We start from the raw sequence: 24,335 nt of genomic DNA, 5'->3' as shown, positions 1-24,335 counted from the left end.
CTGCTGTTGACAGCTCTATAATAAAATACTTCTAGAGCATGAAGGTTGTTCTCTTCAACACAAATTACCAAAACGTGAAAGGCAACCTAACGCTGGGTTTGTTGGAGTCAAATGAGATTGGGGAAGCAGGAGGAGGCAAAAAAGTAGCGGCTGCCAAATACAAATACCAACATTTGACAGACTTGCTCATTGCTTTAACACTAAATATCAGCCCCAAGTTTTAAATAGCAGTTGTAAGCTAAGTACGTAAATCTCTTGCCATGTGTCTGTCCTATGAAACTACAGCCAGTTTTCAGAAGAGACTTTTGTCCCTCAAACTGCTTGAGCATTTAACCTCTGGAGCAAGCAGGGACCACCTTGTGTTGGTTCAAGTAGTATCACAAAGGGCTCCTGGTCCCAGACTGGTAGTTAGATATTAGCACAATGCAATGATTGTTATAAGTATAAATAGCCAAACTGCTGCACAGCAAAGCAAGAGGGGATGGCTCAGCATTCTCAGTATAAAGAGGAGACATTGTTTATTTAGGGCTGAAAGTGTTTGAGCTGAACCAGCAGAGCTATATATACATTGGTTATTCATTCCTTGGATCTGAGAGTTAGGGTCTGAGGTATTACAGTGCTTTCACTTCAGCTTGACCGCCCTGGGGCATTTCTTTTACCGCTCTTTCCACCTGAACAGCCAGTTACTTACAAGCCAGTCCGTGTTTTACTGGAGAGCACAATTAGCAGAGACTGTCCAAAAGACAAATGACACTCTGAAAACAAAGCAGAGGCTACCAGGTAGAAGGACCTCCTAGTTTCTCTGCTCCTTCCCATCACTGAAGGGTTATGCACATCTTGTGCTATCTGCACCTATGCTAATAAAGGTGATGTTATCAGGTACTGAAATCTGCCCTTAGAAACAGAAATTGACTTATAATGGGCTATTAGGGACTGCAATAAGCTTCTGGATTCCAGAGTATCAGGTGAGCCGTCAAATTACCATACAAAAAAATAACGTCCCAAATGCTACCTGTGCTGCTTCAGTTAACGAACAGAGGGAAACAGTCTACTAGGAGCAATGTGAAAAGGCAGCTTCATCATCTGATCACAATGGTAAATAAATCCCTCTGGTTTACAGAAAAAGCTTCCTCTTTAATTGTTAAGCCACCTGGTACCAATTACCACTCACACTGGAAGACAGCAAATCCAGTCCTCCCTGCTTCGCTACAAACTGGATCTGCCAAGCAGACAGTTTCAACTGGCAGCAAGAGTCACAACCTCCCAGGTACATTTGTGTTCATCTACTGCTACGTCCCAGCCATTGCCAAAGTCACTTCTGAGACCTTGCCTAAAGCTGGAGGCAGAACTGCAAAATAAAATACTGGTTGCTCCTCTGTCAGAAGACAGCTGCATCCCTCCCAGGACATTCATGACAGAGACACCCCTCAGAATAAAAAGCACAGTTTTGGGAGAACAGCCCTGCTACAGAAACTCAGCTATTGGCTACAACAATGCAACAGCTTTAGCTGCAGTTGAGATGCTTCCACAGAATGAGGCCAATGATTCCCAACTAGCAGTAACATTGCTTTTAAAGGGATATAGTAAAAGAGATACAGACTAAAACATACAAAGGGAACTGTTGCTCTTTTGGCGAGTAAGGACACATCCACTTTTAAGTGACCAGGATAAATGCTGTGCTTTTCGTTTGTTTTTACTGAAGGCTGAGCTTCCTTCCACTTCCACAGATTCTCTTCCCTCCACAGCTTCCCAGCGGCTGCTATCTGCCAATAAGTGACAACATCATCTTTCTTTCTGCCTGCTCATCAGCAAGAGGTGGCTGGCTGAGTCTAATCAGGTGACAACCTCTAGTACAGGCAATGCAGCATCTTCTGCTGCGACTCAAATCCTGGCCAATTATAAGCACTTTGGGTTTGATCACACCAGGTATTCAGAGAGAGAACAGAGCTGTTGCTAAGCTCAGGGGTCTCTGACAGGTTGCAAAGGACTGCAACCTGTACCGTCCCACAAATGTGGTGGATATGTATGGGGCAGCAATGCACATTGCACAGTGTCCCATTAATCTCACCATTCTTAATGTGTTCCTCAGTTGTGCTTTTGCAGCCTGGGAGCTCAGGCGTTCATTCTGGCAGCAGACTGCTGCTGTAGTTTTCTGTTAGCTCCAGCATTACAAATAACCTGAGAACAAGTCCTTTGGATTATCACTGCATTCAAAAAAGGACTCACACCAGCCTGCTTGTTAATCTTTCCTTGTGGCTAGAAGCAGAAGAAAGCTAAGTGGGGAGTAAGGCAGCAAGAAAAAGAAAAAAAAAAAAAGAAAAAAAGGGCTCTTTTGCTGTCCATTCGTAGTAGAATCATAGCTTATTTTCTTCATAGGTTCTTTCCCTCATTTCCTGATAGAGAGAAGACATGACTTAGTTGTAAAGGCCACTAATGGCAAGATGGTATCGGACTTAGGGTGGGGGGTGAAGTGTCACTCAACTAAATTAATAAGGGCTAAATCCAGAAACATGTCTGATGCCACAGTGCCAAGCATTAAAGCATCAGCCCTGAGGTTAAAATCCAGAAACCCTGAATTATGCAGTGAGGCTCCCTGTGGAGGGTACACAAGGAATGAGGCACTTTGGAATGGCACCCGAACAACCAGCCCACTAAGTGGAGAAACTGAATTAAGAGGAAAATCCTGAAGGAAAGATGAGAAATTAAAAAATTTTGCAACAGCTAAGCTTCAGTGCCCCATTAGGCCATTGTTTCACAGCCCAGTACCAAACACAGACTATACCAGCATTTCTTCCAAAGGCAGAACAAATGCCCTCTTGAGCACTATTGCCAGGGAGGTAGCATTTGCAATGGTGCCATACCTCATCCCGCCCATTGTTGTATATCCATTTTGAACCATAGGGGAGACCAATAGACCTTTCTCTGCAACTGAGGGGGATTTGAAGCCAACAACTCCTGTTCCCGAGGAGCACCCCCAACCATAGCGCTCACTCTTCACTCCCATCCTATTCACCAGTCAGAGAAGGGGACGGACACACACACACACCCACCCCCCACTTGTGCCTTCCAACAAGTAAGGTGGGTGAAAAAAGGTGCTTCTAAGTTGTAGTCACTGCTCCAAGAAATTCTTACACTCTTTACATAAAACACTCCCAGGGTAAAAAGCACCAACAATTTCTCCAGGTGAGGACCAGAGCACAGGATTCCCCTCCCTTTTGCTCTACCTTGCCCACATTAATGTACCAACTATTATGATGGACCTTATCCTTGCTCTTCTTTTCCTTCCCCTGGCCCAAAGCATCAAGAAGCAAATTTCCTGCACACATGCACACACACACACAAATTCTTCCTTCTCCAATTATCTTTGTAAGAAGCTCCCACAGTAGCTTACGCAGGGTTTGATTTGGTGGGCACTTTCTGAAAAAGAATATTGTGTGCCTACCATATCAAGCTCTTCACAGATGGGCAAAAGGACATTAGTTAATTCATTTTGATCAGACTAGCATGGGGCCTGCTCAAGATTCAGACTTCTGAGAATGCAAAGAAATATTATGTGTTAGGAACAACTTCCTAGGCGGAAAGCAAAGATGCGCTTCTAGATGCACTTCTGAGACAAGAAAACATTTCATGTTTCCCCATTTTCTCTGTTGTTATTTTGGACATGGCTTTTTAAGCTAACTCTACTATCTCTGCATCCAAGTTCACTCAGAGCCAGAGGGACTGAAGTTCTGTTTCCTTCTCCAAGGGTGATAGTAATATACACAGACGTTAAGGTGATGAAGCCATAAATACATGTGATGGTCAGTGCAGCCACAGAAAATATTTGCTTTATAAATATATGACTTATTCTGGAAGGGAACTTATTCTTCAAACAGGCACCCAATATGCCAAAAAGCACAAACACCCAAATAGGATGTAATTTGCCAAACTGACCTCATTCCTGCTTCCATGAAGGACACCAAATGAGAACTCCCTCCCTTTCTGTGGGCCAGCTGCTTGTTTTGTTTTCCTTCCTCCTCTTAAATAACATACCAGTTTAAACACAAACCAAGGCAGTTCAGAACTACCACAGGAACTGTAGGCATCACCTCTGATATTCTGTGCCCTGTGATACATTAAGTCAAGAGTAGATGGCCACAACAGGCTGTCCATAAATCACAAGTTCACGCATTTCCAGTGGATGACATATCAGACTATGATTAGATGAAAAAATTCTCAACAGAATAAATTATCCTTGAGCATCTATTCTAGGCGTTCAAAGTGCAACCCAGTAACACACTACACAAGAAAAGAAACCTTTTGTAGGCAACCCACTGGCAAGTTACTGTTCTGACTTCTGCAGAAACAGAACATTTTGTATGCAGCTCTTACAAAAAAAATAATACAACTATACAAAAATAAACAAACAAACAAGAATCTATTTAACCTGTTCCAAGATAAAGTGGATATAGTTTCAGATGGTCTGCTGAATTCACAAGTCATGTTTATATTTAGTAAGCCTCAATAAATCTTTGTTTCAGAAAACTTACCCATTACAATGACAAATGCAAAACTAGCCAGTGTCAGTGATGATCCACTGTTGATCATGTTGATAAGCAGCTTGAATAAAGGATATAGCAGCAATAAGGCCCAGAAAAGCCAGTTCAAAAGCGTCCATGGTCGTCGGGGTGGTACTATAGGGACTGCTGGGTAGGTTCCTGTTCGGTAGTATTCTTCCTGGAATGCATCCTAGTAGAACAAAGGAGGGCAACAATTAAATCCCCATCTGCCAATAAAACTAGCCATTCCTGACTTTGATGTTCGTCTTTCTGCAGGCTTGTAACCATGGGGGAAGATCAAAGAACAAGTCATGGCTGGAAAGCTTGTACTTTGAAGTCAATGAACACCCAGTCCAAAACAAAAGAGCTTACATTGATGTGCGCATCCTTTCTTTCTCCTACACATAAAAGCCTGAAAAATGGCATGCCTGGAGAGTATAACAAGCCCAGTAAAACAAGAAGGGTGAGGGGTCGTACAATCCTGACCATCCTGCAAGAGCCGCAGCCACTGGCCAAATACTGCTGGTAAGCTATAGAAGCGTTTGGGCTACATGTTCAGCAGCAGATCCTCTGTTCCCTAATGTTTTCTCCAACTACTGCTCTAAACCAGCATCCATGGCCCTGTCAGAAAAGGTGAGTAGACACTGTCTTGTCCCATACTCCAAAGAACACCACCCCCTCCTGTCTGCTTTGTCCCATAGATGCAGTCTTGTTCATCTTGTTCCCATGAAGCTTACGGAAGGAAGTTTGGGCGCTGAACCTCTCTACTGACAGTTGAGCATGCAAACAGTTTAGAATCTCTCACTGGTTTTGACAAAGGACTCCCTTTTAGTATAATATGAGGAAGACAGTGGGGTGGGGTTTGGTTTTTTTTGTTTGTGGTGTGTGTTTTTTAAAGCATAGAAGACGTAGAATTCAGCACCTTCCTCTAGAGCCCATATGGATGAACGGCATTGCCTTTAGCGATGTGATCAACCCAAGACATCAGAGTGGGTGGGGGAAAAAAAACGTTGCTACTGGTTCAAAAGCAAAGATTATTAATCTGTGTTGTCACATAAAACTGCTTAATTAATGAAGTCAGCATTAGACTGACATAAAAAGGAACCTCAATTTAGTCAGAATGAAGTACTAAATTTCTTCAAAGAAAGGAATACTTCATGATTGTTTCCAAAAATTCTGGCAAAGCCAAGATTGTCCTTATCAACCACCCCAAGATTATTTCTACTATGCTATGATTTTACATTTACCTACCCTCCAGTTGACACAGACAATTCTTTACTTATTTAATGGCAACTTGAGCAATTACAGGCTGCTAACATTTTATCTATTTCAAAGGGAACATTCAGCTTTTAAGAGACTACACAGTAATTAAAGCATTGCACTCTCTTTATTGAGATTTGAAAAATTATGACTGTTTCGCACGTGCGAGCTAGATTGTACTGGGATCACTATGGCCAATTAATTAGCTGTCTTCAACAAATTACACAGTGTATGAAGTTTTCTTTACAGTGCCTCGAGGATTTTGGTTTATGACTGGTTTAACACAGAGCTACTAATCATCAGTAAATTGAATTCTACTATATACAATTAGGTTTCTAAATACAGGTATTACCCAGAAAAGTTAAGAATTTCTGACTATTATTGGTATTGCCATTAGGGGGCCTATTACTACAGAGAGCAAGACAGACTCACTTAAAACAAGCGCAGCAGTTTTCTCTTTGTTGGCTCTGCACGTTATTAGGGGCAGCAAAACCGTTGACCACATCTCACCAAGAAGTTTGAGACAGATGGAATAAATACACAACGGGCAAAACAAGGTTAATGCCATCACCTCCACTACACGTTTTACACCACTGTGGGGAACAGCTCTTCAATTCAGTTACAATTCCTTACCCTTAAAAACATTCACATTCCTTGCAGAAGAGAGATCTGTGGATTGATCTGTCTTCTAAGCCGTTGCAAGGGTGCCTGTGTACCCATCAACAGCTCAAGTCAGCATTGAAACCCATGATGTACCTTAAAATTTCCCTTAACCACCTCGCCCACATTAAGTTCCTTTCATTCCCCTGCATACAGAGCCTATTTTCAGTTTGTAATAAATCCCACCTACCCAAGTATCATATTTGGACATAGAAACATGCTCCCTCTAATGCCCCCACCAAATTCGAGTTACTTCAGACAGTGGGGTGGGTAATGCAGTGGTGGGAAATCAGGGAACATCCGTCATCTTCTGAGAGGCTAACTGGATTCTTCCCCACTGCTCCCACCAGGGAGGTCTGACTGCAGAGGTATGCCACTGCCCTTTCATGAGGAAGCCCACAAAGAATGAGCTTCCAAAAATACATCCTTTGTTCCCAAACACTGGAGTTCTGTACACTTCCCCTCTTCAGTTATGCTCTGCTAATTCCCTGGGGCATTTCAGCATATATTTTCACGCCTTGTTTTCCATGCTTCTCTTACAAGTGAGAAGAGTTAGAAGCTCACTTTCTTTTTAATGGAAATTAAGATTCTCAAGCAAAACTTCTATTTCAGGCACTGAGGCTCTAAGGAGGTGAAAAAAGAAAACAAACATGCAAGGGCTAGCAGAGTTGTGACTATTATACAGTACTTCTTCAGACCAGGCACTAGGGTGCTCAACCTGGTCATTTTTAAAGTCAAAGGCAGTCTTTCTAGCAATGGCAGTTTAAAAAAAAGAAAAAAAAAAAGAGAAGAAATGAAAAAAAGAAAAGCCAATGTGCAACACAAATTGCACCTCTGTTGTAATTTGGCATTAACAGTGCTGGCCAGCCATAGAAAGACAAAATTCATCCCAGGTGAGGAAGAAGCATGTGGACATGGTACTCACTGTAAGCCTGGAAAACGAAGGAGAACACTGTCCGATTTAGAATAGCACAGTGACACTGTGTATCTGGCAAGGCCCTGTTCATTGCATTTGCAGCAGTGGCTAAACCAGAAAATTAAGTGATAAGTAGCAAGAACATAAACACACCAGATTCCCAGAGAGCAGTATCTCAGAATGAGGTACATGTAACTGAGATCAGGCAATGAGGTAAAATCAACAGAACAAGCTTTTCTCAAAGACTCTTATTTCTTTATTAATGACAATTAAAAAAAAAAGAAGAAAAAAAAAAAAAGTCATGTCCCTTCATGTCCACTAACTGCTGATCTCATTACTCATTCAAACAGCTTTGTGGCCCTGATCATCACAAGTGGATGGCACTCCAGCCTTGACCTCAGTACCTGTGACACTCCCCACCTACTACATCATACTACTAGAGCATAATTCAGCACCCAGTATGCAAGTCTTGAGAAGGTACGGCAAAATTATGAAAATCACTGAGCATAAACAACGGCACATGCAACCATAATGCAACATACAATAGGGGCTCTGTTTTTCAGTAGTGTGCATACCTTGTCTTACTTTGAAACAGAAAGTGGAGTGCTACAAGCAAAATAGACAAAACAGGGGATGAGTGCCTATCTTGCAATGAATTACTGCCCTTTGAATACAGGTTTTTTTCATTTTATCATAAATGTTTACTGACTCTGAAGACATTAATCTGAAACAGACCTCATTTTTTGAAACAACACCTAGGTGGCAATGCTCCCTGTTATCCAACCTAAGAGCCAATTATGTTTTTAAAGATGCGGGGCAGAAAGGTGAAACAGAATTGCATTTTTACTCTGCAGGTGGGCTTTCATCATCTCAGAACTCTTGAAGAAGGTGTCCCCACTCCATATTCTCCCAGTCTGATTTTACAGAGACATGGGCTTGTGTAAACCAGGAATGACTGCAATGAAGTAACAGTTTCACTAATACAAAACAGCTGAAGGAAGAGGAAGATGCTGCCACCTTCAGAAAAAAACCAAAACCACCACCAAAGACACAAAAAAACAACCAAAAAAATGCCACACAACCAGAATAGTTTTAATGGAAACAAAATCTGAACATGCATTCCTTCCTCCTATACTTAAACAGGAAACTATGGATTTAACCAACCAGCAAATTAAGTTGTTATGAAGAAAGCAGGATAGATGTATGCTCTGTTTGCACTAGAAACAACTGAGCGTTCGCGAAAGAGGGAATAACAGAAAAAAGTTCAAGTGAATTACTTTAAACTATGTAATAACAGATTCGGGAAAAAAATCATCACATTCTCATTTGATTTATGTTCTTGTCTTGCAAATGTCTAAACAGTTCTTAGGAACATGAAACAGGGTTACAGATAAAGTCATAGTAGCAGAAGGTGGACTTTTGCAATGCCTGCAGAGAGCACGGGCCCACGGGTAACATGATGCCTTTCTGCAGAAAGGTGTTAGGGGCCATGTCTGAATTAGGTGTTAGTGGCACAATCTGCAAGAACGGAGATCAGAGACAAAGCTAGTAGGTCTACAACTGAGGTCTCAACACACATTTACTTTTCATATTCCTGTAAGCAAGCCACTTAGCGGGGCTGTTAATTAAACCAGAGACAGTCATGGTTTGAAGCCGAGAAAGACTAGAACATAGTCAATACAGAAATGCTAACGTGGTGTTCTCAGTGTACAACAAATAACACAGCAGAATTTTGCTGCCCCAATGAGAGGAAACCAGAGCATAGCTATACTCTATTACTTCAGAATCCAAAGCACTGCTGTATTCCAGCCTGAATAGATAACTTAGATCAATTTATTGGAGCAAACTGAGCTGCTAGGCCCTCATGTTTTGCATACCTATGACTCCCACTGATTGAAATGGGAGTGCTGCCTCTATCCAAAGAGCGCATCCCCCAACCATTATCTCCTATGTTCATAAAAACAAAACCCATGAGAAACAGATTCTGAAAGTCTGAAGGATGCATATGAAAGTATTCTGAGGAAAAAAGAAAAAAAAAAAATCAGTGGACATCTACAAATGCACAGTCATTATTATTCTGCCCCCATCCTATGTAATTAGCAATCTTAAATACATACCTTCTATGCACACAATGTGAAAGCAATTTATGAGCCTGTCCTATTAATATTAGATCTTTGCCTTGGTAAAAAAAGACAGGGTAAAACAAGGGACAAAAATTCTAATACACTAAAGCAAAACATACTTCATTTAGCCCACAAACTACTTCTTGATTTAGGAAGTGCCTTTAAGGGGAAGAAGTCCGTCTACCAACCAGGAGGTAGTTGTGTCTTTCGTATCCTTATGCAACTTTCTAAAGAAGAGTTCTAAAACTACTCTATGGAGGCTTGCTCAAGTTTTCTTCCTGTTGCTCTAAGTACAAAATAAAGGCAATCATGACTGACAGCACAAGACCAGTTTGTGTCTGAAGAAGCAGAGCACTTATCCTGAAAAACAAACCAACCAACCAACCAACCCCAAGCCCCCAAAGCAGGACCACTATGTATACACACTGTAAAGGTCTACTAGCAGTATAAATAACTGGGCACTAAGTGGCTCGCAAGTGCTGTCTAGACAAAAAAACCAACCTTTTCTTGATACAGCTTGTGGAGCCAGTTAGAACATTCCTGCTCATCTTCTGGGACTTCCTCTAGTGGAATCCGCCTGCCAATGGTAAACAAGAGAAATTGAAGAGTATTAAATACTTCAGCTCCTATGAACAGCACTTACATTATACAGAACTATACAGATAGATTATCCATCTGACAGAAGACTCACTACTTTTTCCACCTTTTTTAAATTTGTGGTAACAGCTCCCAGATCAGCAAAATATAGTTTGCTTCTAGAGCCACCTTCAGTTTTTAGATGTATCTGAAATTTAGAAATTAAGATTTCTGAAATAGTAATGCATTATGTTTGAGCTCACTAGAGCCACTTTCTAGATTAAGGTTTGCAGTTTTCTGTTTCCAAACAAAGGTTTTAAGTGAATTCATTTCTTCCCCCGCCTATGGAGTTCAAGGCTGTATTTAATCAGCGAGGCAGCAGAGAGAAAAAACGAACTATTCTCCTTATACCTAGGGTAAAGCACTCTAGTATTTTTCAGGCAACATTTCCAATTCCTGTATTTTTTGTTACGTGCAGCTTGGTTGGATAATTTCCAGCAAAATGGTTTCTATCACTGAAAAACCCTCTCTTGACAAAACAGAGTTTTCATCACATTACATGAATTTTGGTCAATAATCCTGTGACAAAAAAAAATCCCCTTGTCATCCTCATTTAGGTATGCTAATAGCAATTTTTAATAATTTTAATTTTTTCAATATAGCATATATTTTAATTAATATCCATTAAGAGCGACATCAAATTAACTTTCTTCAGCACAGGAGAGAGCACTTTTCACAGTCGGGACACTCCTGTTTACAGTTAATAAATTAAGAGGTGCAACACTACTGTTTTGTTCGTTTATTTAAGAAAGCCATCAAATGACAAACATTAGAAGTCAACAGAATTTAAGCAGAGACAAACAAGGCCATCCAAATTTTACAAACTTCCACCGAGTGCAACACCTACAGCACATCAATAAGCAAATATGGAAGATTTTGAAGAACATCTGTGATGGTCCCCAATTAATTGCCAAAACAAATTTTGCCATGAGGTTTACCCTGCTTGCAATAGCTTTTCAGGAAGCTTAAAAGGACAGAAGGGCAAACAGCTAGCCCGAGTCATGAAAAGCAATTTCCATGCTGTGCTAGATTGACTGGCAGCAGGCTGGAAGGGTGTAAAGGGAGACACAGCAAGATGCACACCTCTACAGTGCATTCCTATGCCTCTAGGAATGGCCCACATAGGTAGGGCCAGCTGCTCCTCCATGAACACTAGCCAGCCAGGCCATGTACACCAAACACAAGGCCACTAGGCTGAGCTACCCACGAGAGCCAAGTAGGAATGCAAACTCGGGTTGCAGCCTGAGGAATCAAGAGAAAGTTTCTTTTTACCCTTGGGCAAAAACAGTTCTGAAGAAATATTTTTTCAAACAGGCAGAAAACAGAAGGTAAGAAGAAAAGGTCACCCTACTCCACTTCATGTCAGTACCCAAGATAACCCCTTTATAGGTATAATTGGCTGGTCCAGTTGGTTTATGATGAACTCCTGATCACTCGTGGCATCACTTCTAGGCTCCTATGCTCCAACCTTAAACCATCACATGCCCTGAGTGCCTGCAGCATGGGTGCTGCTGGTAGAGCCTGGCCTGGGAATAAGGGCCTTGGAATTGGCCCATTCCCGTTAAGATTATGGGAAGCAAATGGGGTATTCATCACTTATAGAAACACTAATGATACAGAATCCAGGTAACTGTTTTTTCATTAAACAACCCCCTTTTTGGTAGGGAGGGAGTGGCAGTCAAATACATCAACAACCACACCAAACAGAGATGGGAACAGTCCTGAGCCTGGCCTCCACGTGAGTGGAAATTATTGTGCCAGAGAGAGGTATAAAGCCACTCCATCTGAAAACTTAGTAGATGTTTGGTATTCTGGCCAAATGACTGAAAAGAGGTCCCACTGTGGAGCTGACAAATAGACACACAAATGAATAAAAAAATAACAAACAAAAAATCCTGTTGACCTTTATAGAATCCCCACATATTTCTAGTCACAGAACTTTAAAAGAAACTCTTCCAATGCCATATGAGTTTTTATCTGCAGTTACGTGAAGCCAGGTTGGTAGAGATTTGCTGTCCATTACCTGCTTGAAAGTATTTCCTTATTTATGCAATTGTGATTGCAAGTACACAGTCCTGTATGCCAAAAAGGAATTAAAATATGGATTACTTGCCTTACATATAAATCTGCATGATATTTCTTTCCATTTAGAACTCCCAGCAACGTTGGATTCTCATTATTTCTAAAATTGAGGGTAGAATCATAGACTGCAGAAACTATAAGAAGAGAAACAGGTTATGTGATTACTGTAGTAATAGAATGGAAATAAGTCATTCTTTCTCAGACAAGGAGCATATTTAATACGAAGTCATCAGCAATAGCACCATAGTTTTAGCTGTCACCAAGGTAAAGATGATGACGGAATATTCAACATGCAGGTTTTAAGAAGCAAAATAACCAGTGACCCTTTCAGGAACTACACCAGCAGAATAAAAGGTTTGCTCTCCACCCTTGTCTCCTTCCCCATCAGGTGCAGAATGTTGGGCACTGGGAACGCAGTTACAGTTTCTGACAATTAATATACCTAGGACATCCTAGGAGTCAAATGGTTGAAAACCTATTAGCTTTCTCAGCTCACTGTGAATGACACAACTCCCCCGCAAATCTGGGTAAATAACCAGGCAGATACACACTTTATAAACAATAAGCAACACATACAGTTTGACTAAGAATGGGTAAAGTGTGTGAGAGACATCCTACAGTAAGAGGGCTTAATGCAACTATGAATCACTGGGGTTCAAAACAACCTCCCCTTCGTGCCCATTATTTGGTAACTGAGGCACTTGCTATAGGGCAAAGGCAGAGACAGAATAACAGACCATGTCCTGTGTAAGCTGGGCTGCTGCTATGAACACATGCAGCTGTGAGGAATAGAACATCGAAGTTCCACAGAACAAAACTGCAGCCAAACTTTGAGCCCTGAGAAAACACTGTTTCTGCAGTTCAGGACTGCACAGTAACAGTAAAAGTATTTACAAAGGTCATTTGTAGTTAAACTAAGACAGCATTAACAAGCAGTTTCCATGGAAAAAGTGTTCACTGTTTAAACTACATAAAGTGTTTCAAAAAATTTAGTTGAACATGTCCTTTGAGATGCTATTTTCCTGATGTCACAAAATCACCAGAGCGCAATTAATTTTCCTGACACTGAAAACCAATTGTACATCGTAGTATGAATTCTAAGATCAATGACAGCAATGAAACTTTTTTTTTCTTTTTTTTGTCACAAGTGTGACTGACATGCACTTCACATGTAGCTTGCTGTATTTTAGGTTTTCTGCTCTAGAGTTTTGCAATAATGAACACTGTGATGAACCTTTACTGTGAGAGCTCTTGACCCACCTAAGAAAGTCTTTTATTACACAGAACAGATTTGCTTTTGGTTTTGAAGCCTCTCTAGCTACGAGAGTTAAATATGGCTTGGTCACGACATTCAGCCCCCAGAAACTCACCAAAACATTTGTTATTGCAAAACAGAATTCACACACAGCACAGAACAGAACAGCCTGGCTTCAGTGCTGCAAGGAAATCCTGAAAACAGAGGCCAAAACCCTGTCACTGCATACTGACTGTATCCCTCATTAACAACTCTATGCTCTTCCTACTACAGTTGGGTTTTTAGCCCAAACTCAAAACTACAACACATAAGCCAAAATCTGCTACAAGCACACTGCTCTCCCTGTACAATATAAGTAGGAAATTACTTTTTTTGAATAAATTATCTACCTCCCTCTTTAAGCTTCTTAGTGTAGAAGGATTTTACTAATCTACTCTAATTTACTAATCCAATGTAATTGAAGGAAGACAAGGGCTCAATTTGGTTTATACAGGGTAAGCTTCTTAGTTTATTCTTTAATAGCCTGATTACTCTAATGACAATAGGGACGCAATAAAGGAAAGCATGATGTACGCAGCACTTGTTCTTTCGTCTTTTAGAAGATGTCCACATTTAAGTTATTCATACTAGCACAAAATGATCTGAAGTGAAGGCTGGGAAAGGGAGGGGAAAAGACAGTGGAATTCACTGTACTGCTGGTATGACAGCCACCTTGACACAATCCTTTGATTTAACATTTCATTGCTCTGGTCATCTTGATCAAAAATCATTCAGGCTCTCAAACTTGGTAGCTTGCTCAGGAGGATGACCAGGACCCTCACTAAATTTTGAAAAAAATCCAGGACTGAAGTGCAGCTCATGGGGAAAAAAAAGTAATTGCAAAACCCCCAAACACTGTCATAGTGAACCCTATGAGAACATCACCCTGGAATTTATTCTCATGCGTTCCCTCTAAGACAGTAGTTCTCAGCATGCACCATTGGAGGAAAAGGCTGACAACTTGGAGTTATCTACAATCCATCATGAGGCCAATTTTTAAATACAAGTCTTAACTAAATCAAAACAGCTGAAAGGAACTGTCAGATATACAGCCAGGCAATAAAAGTAACAGTTAAATATATCTTTTGTAATACTTATGACATTTATTTTTATTGTAAGTAATAGATGACTGTTTTAGAAACAGAGCTGTATTTTCATTTGCTTCCACGAACAATACAGGTAGCAAACTCTACCACCTAACAGCCATTTATTAAGACAGCAAACAGCTTCTAGAAATGAAGTTCCTGGGGGCTGCATCTGTACTACCAAACTGTTAGAGATGGCCACTTGTTATCAGAACAAGTTAAAAAAATATTAAAAGCACTCCTTTAAGAATCAAACTGTGTGCAGAGATCTGAATTTGTGAAAATAACTCTCTGAAAAGAATTCCATTATCACTTATGAAAGAAATGAGTTAGGAGGGAAGGTTCTTCGCTTGTTATTTTGTGTGAAAGATATCTTTATCCAAATACATCTGCTTATGCTGACAGATATGGCATCACTGGTATTGAGGCAGTTTCCCATGTATGCACGTTAAATAAACTCCTTCTGAAGCTAAGTTCTTCAAAACAGGTGGACTTGCCAGACTGATGTCACCAATGCCTGTTGCCAACAGGCACAGAACTACTGCACCAGGCAGCATTAAGAGTTGATAGAAAGTTTTGAAAAGGACCAAGATGTGATGACTGCTATTGTGGGTGAATTTCCACTACAGCCACAGAAACCAGCCAGCCGGCCATCCTATAGTACTACAGCCTCAGCCAGGTTGCATCACACCCTTGTCAGAAAGGAGGAATGAAGAACAGAGGAAAAGGAAACTCTGACCTCTGTCACACCCAGCTTGGAACTGGATCCAAACATTTGGCTTGCCTTCACTGCTCTGTCATGCTGCAGCTTTCTCCCTTAGCAAGGCACTGCAGCCAGGCCCACCACCCCTTGCGGAAGAGCAGAAAGAGCATTAGCCTAAGTGGCAGGCCCTAAAATGGGCTCAGGCAGCTCAGCACCAGTCTCTCACTTTCAGAGACATGCAGGGATACCCCACTGCAGGCTTGGCCACTGACATGAATGTGAATTGTACTGCAAGAGAGACAGGTCAGCCTGCAAGAGTCATTCTTGTAGATCATTAGAGATGTCACTGAACTGAAGTTATGAACACCTGCATGCTGCCTTTGCTTCTTCTGCAGACACAGCAGCAATTCAACAGTCACACTGATGCTGTTTGGAACAAGTAATTTGAGGCTGTAATAGAGGGATACAGTCACTTGCTGGGCCACATTATAAGGCAGAGCATAACAATGAGACTCAGGGCTCACTGATTTACAGTGAACAAGTCAAATAGTACTATTTACCAGTGTAAATATTAAAAAGAAAAAAAATGGCCGAATTACTACAGAGGCTATACCTCTGCATATATTGACACCTACAATAACATGCTACTGCTTACAACGTGTGTACCAAATGTCAGTGCAGATTAAGTGATAAGTGGTCAAATCCTATCAATATTCATGCAAGAAAGGAATAATTTCTAGACAGAATTTACATTTCTAGATTATGGACTGTCAAAACCAGACTTCCATCACGTTCTCTATTCAAAAAACATTTATGGACTTCCTTGTTACCCGTACATATTAATGTTACAAGGAACTCTAAAAATAAGAAATTGCTTACAAAGGCCTTTCAAACGCTCTTCACATGCACCCCTTGTCTCTATAGCAGAGAAACATACAGTAACCCAGACAGTTAACGCTTATTATCTCCCTCTCATTGCAAAAAGTGACAAGGCAAGTAAAGCAACATACCCAGAAGAATTTGCAACACTGATCTGGGTTCATCAGCTGTTTCCCTCAGAGGTTTGTTGGTTGGGGTTTTAAGCTATACTGTTCCAACAAAAACTATCTATGAGAAGTTATGACTCTCTGCATTTCTCCTTGAACCCTCCCAGAGAAATATTACCTTCATTTTAGCCTTACCCTGTTTGATCTAGCAAGTCACAGCTTCTGAATTAAAGGAGTGACACACACTTCCCTAAGTATACAAATAATCCAGCAGTCTCAGTCTTCTTTTTCTGAAGGTATTTCAGATATTTAGGATCCTAACAAGTGTTACTGTAGTGTGTCATATGAATGCCTAAAACTTTTTATAAACGTCACTTGGATTCCCTAAAATTGTTTCCTTTTGAAACATTTTCCCACAAATCAGCTACTTGTCCACAATCATACGTTTTATTCGCTTTACACAGAGTAGTGAAAAGAACAAAATCACCACCAAAATAACCTGTCCCTGATTCCCAGCTCAGGGCATTGGAGGTCACATAGAGTTTTGACTCAGCTCTTCTTCAATGCCTCAAGTGTACCACCCCCTGCCCTCAGCAAAACAGTCGCCTTTATACAAAAGGGAAGGTTACACTGTGCCCTTAAGGGAGCTGCAAATACTTACTATTACTTCACATATCAGAAAAGATCCAAGCTATGCTATCCATTTTGGGGGTGGAAAGTTGTGGATGCCTGACAAGCTACAACAGTGATACCATCTACCTGACTTGCAAGAGGACATGTAGAAGAAACATGACAGATAGCAAGACAGCTGACTGCCAAGCTTTTTTTACAGCAGCTATCCCAGATCTGCCACATGAAAACACGTCTTCAAAGACAAAAGAAGTTTTGACATTAACTTCAGTGAAGCTAGAACATTTTCTTCTAAACCACCAGCCACTTTGTCTTTCTTGCATATCAGCCTTCTAACAACACAGATTTCTACCAAACCCCAAAGACACTGTAGCACTATGGCTACTTAGCACTGTCTTTCCTTTGCCCATGAAGTACACAGCAGAAGACTTTGATGGATTGTATTAGTCAAAGAAAATCACTTCAAAGCCATGTGTGCCATATTCTCACTGATGTCACTTTAAAGTTGGCAAATGCAAGTAACCAGAAATAACAGGGAGGGGGGAGTTCAGAACAACATTAACTAAGAAAAACTTACTCATGTTCCATAATGTAGAAATAATTTATTTATCAATTTCACCTACATGTATCTTCAGCCAAGGCCTGCTGACCTTCCCCAGCTCCACTAAAGAGTACATCTATACAGAAATTTAAAGCAGAATATTTTTTGATTTAAAACTGGTGTTGAGGCAGATATTTACCACAAGATTTAAGACACACTGCCTCAGATTCTCTAGTGAAGTATTTGCTTCATTTAGAATAGGATTTTTTAGTAAATACTAAGATATATTATCCTTTGGCAATAGGTACAAAACATGAAACTTCAGATACCCCGCTACAGACTCACAGTAACAGAAAATTAAACAAACAAACAAACAAATAACGAGGTTGCCCCAGCACTTTGTTAGTAAAACCTAATCTTTAATTTTCACAGGCTAGTGGAAGGAAGGTCAGAAAGGATCCCAGGGCTTTTCTGCTAGGACACATGCTACAGGCAAAAGAAGAGCATGGCAAAGTGACAACAGTTAGACGAAATAACCATTTAGCATTGTTCCTTGTGACTTTCCTTACCTACATTTCTCAAACACTGCACGGTGACAGCAAATCCTTTTGTTCGTGGCAGTAGGTGATACTTCAGCTTGGGCAGACCTTTGGCTTCAGCTACCTGCATACTAATCTCGTGCTTTTGTTCTGTGAACCTTGTGCCCTCGCAATGAATCAGGAACTAAAACCAAGAGAGAACTACAGTTAGACAGCAGCTCATGTCTTCTACATCTGCCTGACCAGAGGCCTCTCTAACTCCCACCAACACTGCCCAAATGAACACTGTTAGCAGGAACAGGTGTAGCCACATACACATTTAGGTAATTTAATTGCCCTGGAGTCAAAAATAACCTACCCCAAAAAGCCAAAACCAAGCCCTCTCAATTGCCCCCACCCATCCAACTTGGCATCCTCTGGTTTGAAATCTAGCCTTTAAGCTTTAACATCTGCTCTGCTACTTGCTATCAGAATGACTTGATTTCTCTAAATGAGTCACTCCATCTCTAATGAGATGTTAGAAAACACTCAAAACATACCTCCTGTTGCAAACCTCTCCCTGATGGTGAGGTGTTTGAGTGTCACGTTATCTAAAACCTGGTAAGTGCCAACCCGCTTGCTTTCACTGTGGCAAGAGGACCACTGACAACTGCAAACAGTAACTTTGACACCAATGACTGAGCTGGTAACAGATGTAGGGCAGTAGATGCAGGAGAACTGAAAGCCTCATCCCCTTATGAACTCTACAGTGGAAGCGCTTAGACACAAATGATTACAATTTTGCCACTGGCAGGCAGAGGAGAGCAGACAGATCTTTGGAGATTTACCACCTGCTCATCTGCTTTCTGCCAAGCCTGAATGCAAACTAACACATCAGAAAGCATTGCCAAATTGCGCAAGTCCTCATAACGCACAGCACAGATTTAGCCAACAAAGACACGGAGACTAAAGAGAACGAGCCAAGCAGCCAGCTTCAGTTCCAGCTCATCTAAGAGCACATTTATTCACATAGCACATGCATAATGTTAAACAGCTAGATGAAACATACAGAAACTGATGAGAAAATCCCTCTAGCCCACTTAGCATGCTCTGTCTGTCCACCTTCCAAGGTGCTACTGCTGTGCCTTTTGACATTATGTCACCATACAAAGGCAAATTAAAACTCCACATTGCAATAACTCCACATGTACATCAGCTGTGTCCCTCTTACTGTAAGTATAGCTCCTTCTTAGTAATCCCTCCACAGCAGTATATAAAGGTGGCAATTTGTGCTCACCAATTAGTGCTAAACTGCCTAGGTATACAGAAAGGCATTCAACACCTTTTAAGAGTCACAGAGCACAGGCAAATCCCTGTGAGACAGATTAGAACTAGAAACCAAGAACTGTCCCTTTGCTAGACAGCCTCCTGCCTGGAAGTCATTTAATCATTATCCAAGCATAGAGCTTAATTTTGATTGCTTAGTGTTCATTTAAATCAATGACAATTAAAAAAAAAGTTTTGTTTCAGAGAATGAGAGATACAGCATATAAACCTACACTAGGAAACTGCTTCTTAGGCATTAGTTTCTGTAGGCCTTTGTGAGGCTGCTTAAGGTACCATTTCCTTAACTGAATCCCTCTGTCACCATCACCAGCTCATGAGAACTAGGATTTTCCTGATTACTGAGAAGAGAAAAAATTCAAAGGCTTTCCATTCCCAGACCAGGAAATGCCAGGCAGGCTCAATACTAAAAAATGATGGTGATGCAAAAAGTAATACTTTCCTGTTACTGAAAGGTGACACCAATCCTCCCTCTGTAACACAGGCAATAGCCCCAGGGGCCAATTCTCTGACCAGGTACTTATCTGTGGCTTCCACTTCTACAGGGCCATGTCTGACCTAGCACCTTCACAGGAATGGCAGAATCACAGGGAAATGGAAGGGGAGAATACTAGTATGACCTCAGCAATCTAAGGTGAGAGGGGAGCTTAGGTAAAGAATACAGCTAATGTGTTTCACTACAATATTGTCACATGCTTATGTTACGCTGCCGTGAACCCCTGCATCTACCCCTCTCCAGCTCCTGTATTTCGAGGACCACAAAGTTTACTGAATGGATCACAGTAGAGGTATTTTTGCAGTAACATCTGTAGGGCTCCATACTACAGGCAAAGAAAACAGGCAAGACAGACTATTACATGGGAAATTCAAGAGAGAATTCATTTCTTAGAGAATACTCTCCTGATACTGCCAGGAAGCTCATGAATCAAAGTTCTCGGGAGCAACCTGGCAATTATCACATATTGTCTACGCCCTTCATCCCTCCCAAGCACTACAGCACCTCGCACTCCACTTGTTAGTCGTGACTCACCCAAAAGTTTTCAGGGTAGTCCCGGAGATTCAGCAACTTCTGCATGACTGTTTTCCGATCTTCCTCCCACTTACGCTTGCAGAAGACTATCTCTAGGAAATACCACATCCAGCCAATGATGGGCATGTAGGAGAGCTCCTTCTTTGCAAGCACTTTGGAACTCTGCAAGACAGAGTCAAAGCAAGTAAACCAGAGTTACACCACTTAAAAGATCTCTGTGGGTATGACACATACACAGTTAGACACTAATATATTGATTTGTAATGACTGGTCCCAGTTTTAACACCAGTGCAAAAGCAAAATGCAGAAAAAGTTTTTCTCATATGACAGAACAGTCAAATCTAATCTCAGATATCTGCATGAAAGAAGACTTCCAGAATTAAATATATATATATATGTGTGTCTATCCTACTCAAACCCTGAAACCCAAAACACAAGCCAAATTCATTCAAACACTGAGGAATCCATGGAAAAGACCCAAACGACATAAAACAAAATTCTTAATTCAAGCAGACCCTCACAGTGGCAACACAAGTTCCTTTAAGATATCTTGCAGCTATACTTCTCCCCAAAGCTGGGTCAACTCACCATGACAAAAAAACGCAAACCTATTCTGAATGACAAGTAGAGTCACAGAGCCATTGCTGCACAAAAATATGTTGATGCACACGCATGGTTTACCAATGGCAGAAACCTTAGACAACACTAGAAAAAACACCAGCAATAAAAATACTTCTTTTATGTTTAGGTTTGTACATGGAAGGGCAGAAATACTTACACTAGTGAATTTCTTTTCAAAGCATGCTTCTGGAGTTAAAAAATAAATAAATAAAATTACTGTTCCTGTCTCAGAGGTGTGACAGACACTGAAGTGATTTGTCCAGACCCTCCACAAGAAGTCTATGGTTTATCAAGCATTCAACAAGTTTCAAATCTCTAATCCTACTCCAGAACTTAACTCCATGATCATCTCAGACTGACATCCCTTTGGGCAGGAGAACTGATTCCACTTGCTTCTTTCCTGCCTTCCAAGCCAGCCCACCTTGGTGAGCTGTCTTATGTTTCACTTTGTTATTTAATGAATAAAATGGCACACGTGTGTGTGTGTGTGTGTGTAGAAATTGTTGCTTCAGCTTTTCCTGAAAAACAGTAACATTTTCTTAGAGGATAGATGGAGCGATTACAGTCCAGTTTCTATCCATGATATCTTTATAAGCTACCCCATCAAAGTGCTCTGCAGATGGGTTCCAGGACATAGCATTTGACTAGTAGGAATTATTTACTGGCAGAAATTACCATCAACATAAAGTATTTGCATGGTTTTTGTTATTTTTTTAACCACTGTTGTTCATTTGGTTACTAGGGGAAGAGACTTGACCTAATTCTTTATCTCCGCTTATTTCTCTCATCTGCTCTCCTTCCTTGAAAACACCTTAAATAATTAAGTTATCTAAAAGCTCGTAAGACTGGAAGGCAAGTGCACATCACGTAGTTTCACTAGCAACTGTTACACAGAAGCAGAGCAGAAGACAACATGAGGCAATTCCATTTCTAAAAATGCACAAATCACCTCTGCCAAATGATTTAACACTTTGTAATAAAGCACTCCTTCTTGATCATTTGAGAATTTCAGTGATGGGCCCAGATCAGGACTCCAAACCCAGCTCTCCCACAAGGAGCAGCTGTAGGATTCGGCATACTTTTTGCCATTTCAATTTCAAGGCATGTTGGTCGTTAGTCCCTATTGCATGGCAGCAGCAATGCTGAGCCCAGCCTCCTCTTCCAGCTCTCCATACTGGCAACAGAGAAACAGGCTGTCCTCCCACCACCTTCCTTAGCTCTCTGTTTTTTTCCCACACTACTGTTTTTCCTTTTCTCAATTACTCTTCATACAAGTAATTTTCTTGTTTCCAAAATAAATGTAAACAGTTCTAGCATATAGCTTTAAAAGCCTCCAAAGAGCACTTATTTGTTGTAGGCCATGTACAGTATAGCTTCCATTCAAAGCACGCAGACCAGTTCATATGCTCTTCTATTCCTCTTCCCTGTACATGCCTGAGAAAGACAGCTGAGCCAAGGCTTTGCCCCAAGAAATCCCAACAGATAGATGCAAAGTGTTTCCAGCTGAGCAGGGAAGGCTAGAACCTTAGGGAACTACTGCCCGCCTCAGCCACAACCAGGGCAGCCGTCAGCCACAGCCTAGCAAAAGCCACCGCACAATGAGGCAAACAGCAACAGTGTCACCCCCACAAAATAGAAAAAAAGCCATGGTCTTAAAGTTTATTTACAGTAAGTGTTCAGTATCATAAGACCTACCATAAACAAATGCAAGTGTGCTCTGTATAGGATGTACAAGGCCTCCAGTGGGCAGTCAGAAAAGACAATCTAATAGTCCTCCCTCCCAGACTTTAAAACACGGGAATCCTAGTCCAAAAAGCAACCTAAAGTAACTATTTCACCATAGCTATTTTCTAATGTTTTGCGCATTTTTAAAAACATATGAGTTAAACAAGGGGCAGGAGAGAAGGTGCCACCCCCACCCCCCCCATGCCCCCACCCCCCATTGAAACAAAGAAATTGATGTTGTGAGCTAAGGGGTCACATAGCACAGGTATAACCACAAAAGCAGAATAGATGTTTGAATTCTTCCCCAGGGCATGTTCTTACCCATTTTCTGTGCTGGTGCATTTTTAAAATTTCAAAGCACTCTTTTAGACACGTGAGAGTATGACTCCTTAGATGCATATAAAAAGAAACTAAATCACCTTATGCTATTTTGTGCACCCCATCTATCCTAGGAGCTGAAGGAAGGCTAGTGACACAGAACTAATTAGAGAAAGGAAACTCCTCAGTGCATTATACTGGCAAGACTGCTCTCGTATGGGAGGAATACATCAGGCCTCCCCTCAGAAGCTACCATCTCTCTTACAATAACTAGAGCTACAATCTATTCTGTTTCATTCATCTACCCATGCACTGCTCCTGTGTAAAGACCTGAGGGGAAAAATGCAGCTCTAGTTGCCTTAGGCCACTGACTTTTCCTTTATCAAAGTGCTTTGGTAAATATGTGACAGTCACCTCTAACATTCAAATCAGCTTGTTCAACAGAATAAATTTCATTTAAAAGTGCTGATTTATTCCATGTAAGCTGCCTTCTTGAAGGAAGTCAAACATTTTCAGTGCTCAGAACTGTGTAATTCCAACAGATGTTTAATGAAATTACTGCTGGATGGGGACAACTTGTCTACAGTTACAGCATTTAGATCTAGGTCAATTTCTTTTTGGCCAAGTTTGTTCAGATGGAAATACCCATTAAGTTCTCGTTTTGTGAATGACTGCACTAACATCACATATAAAAAAGTATTTTTACAAGCTTACTTTAGATGCATTTTCACAGCTACACTATCACAGAAAGAAAATCTTGATTTATATGTCCAGCCTCAGTTATTCAACAGATCACAGAATGCAACAAACAGCATGAAATAACCTGCAAGCTGAAGATGTCTAACAAAATTTGTTTCACAGTTTCAAAACAAATTCATTATAGCTGCAAACAATGCATTAGCAGCAGCAATTTGCCATGTCAGTTATTTGCTCTCCAGGCTGCCCTCAGCATTGACTGACTTTTGATGATTCCATTTCCTCTATTTTTGAAATACAGCACTCCTTCATATTATAGTCTCTGGGACATCAAGATGGAAAGACACATTTCTTTAGTCCCTCAAAGCCATTGTTCCAGAAATTTAGTTAGGCTCCTAATTTCTAATGCTTCATATTCAATAAAACTTTTCCATGTTGGAAAGGTAACACAGCAATATTTTAGAGGATGTATGCCCAAGCATATAGTAAGATGCTGTGTTAAATACAAATAATAATGTAGCTTTGGCTGCCTACATGAACAATTCCATAATTTAGAATCATAGAATCGTTTAGGTCGGAAAAGACCTTTAAGATCATCGAATCCAACCATTAACCTAACACTGCCAAGT

The 24,335-nt window shown here is 40.9% G+C and overlaps 1 protein-coding gene across 1 annotated transcript in view; it reads right to left on the bottom strand.

Annotated features, from left to right (window-relative positions):
• Window positions 1-24,335, bottom strand: part of AGPAT4 (1-acylglycerol-3-phosphate O-acyltransferase 4) — a 63,217-nt gene that overhangs the window by 4,553 nt on the left and 34,329 nt on the right. The window contains exons 3-7 of the mRNA XM_010584480.1: window positions 20,347-20,508; window positions 18,024-18,177; window positions 12,247-12,349; window positions 9,999-10,074; window positions 4,530-4,728 (exon numbers count right to left, since the gene is read on the bottom strand). Coding sequence (XP_010582782.1) covers window positions 4,530-4,728; window positions 9,999-10,074; window positions 12,247-12,349; window positions 18,024-18,177; window positions 20,347-20,508 — 694 coding nt within the window. The remainder of the gene's footprint in view (window positions 1-4,529; window positions 4,729-9,998; window positions 10,075-12,246; window positions 12,350-18,023; window positions 18,178-20,346; window positions 20,509-24,335) is intronic.

The sequence above is a fragment of the Haliaeetus leucocephalus genome, unplaced genomic scaffold (assembly GCF_000737465.1).
Source record: "Haliaeetus leucocephalus isolate CR32 unplaced genomic scaffold, Haliaeetus_leucocephalus-4.0 Scaffold992, whole genome shotgun sequence".
Taxonomy (NCBI): Eukaryota; Metazoa; Chordata; class Aves; order Accipitriformes; family Accipitridae; genus Haliaeetus; species Haliaeetus leucocephalus.
The sequence above is the reverse complement of the archived record's forward strand: the minus strand, read 5'-3'. Positions and strand labels throughout refer to the sequence as shown.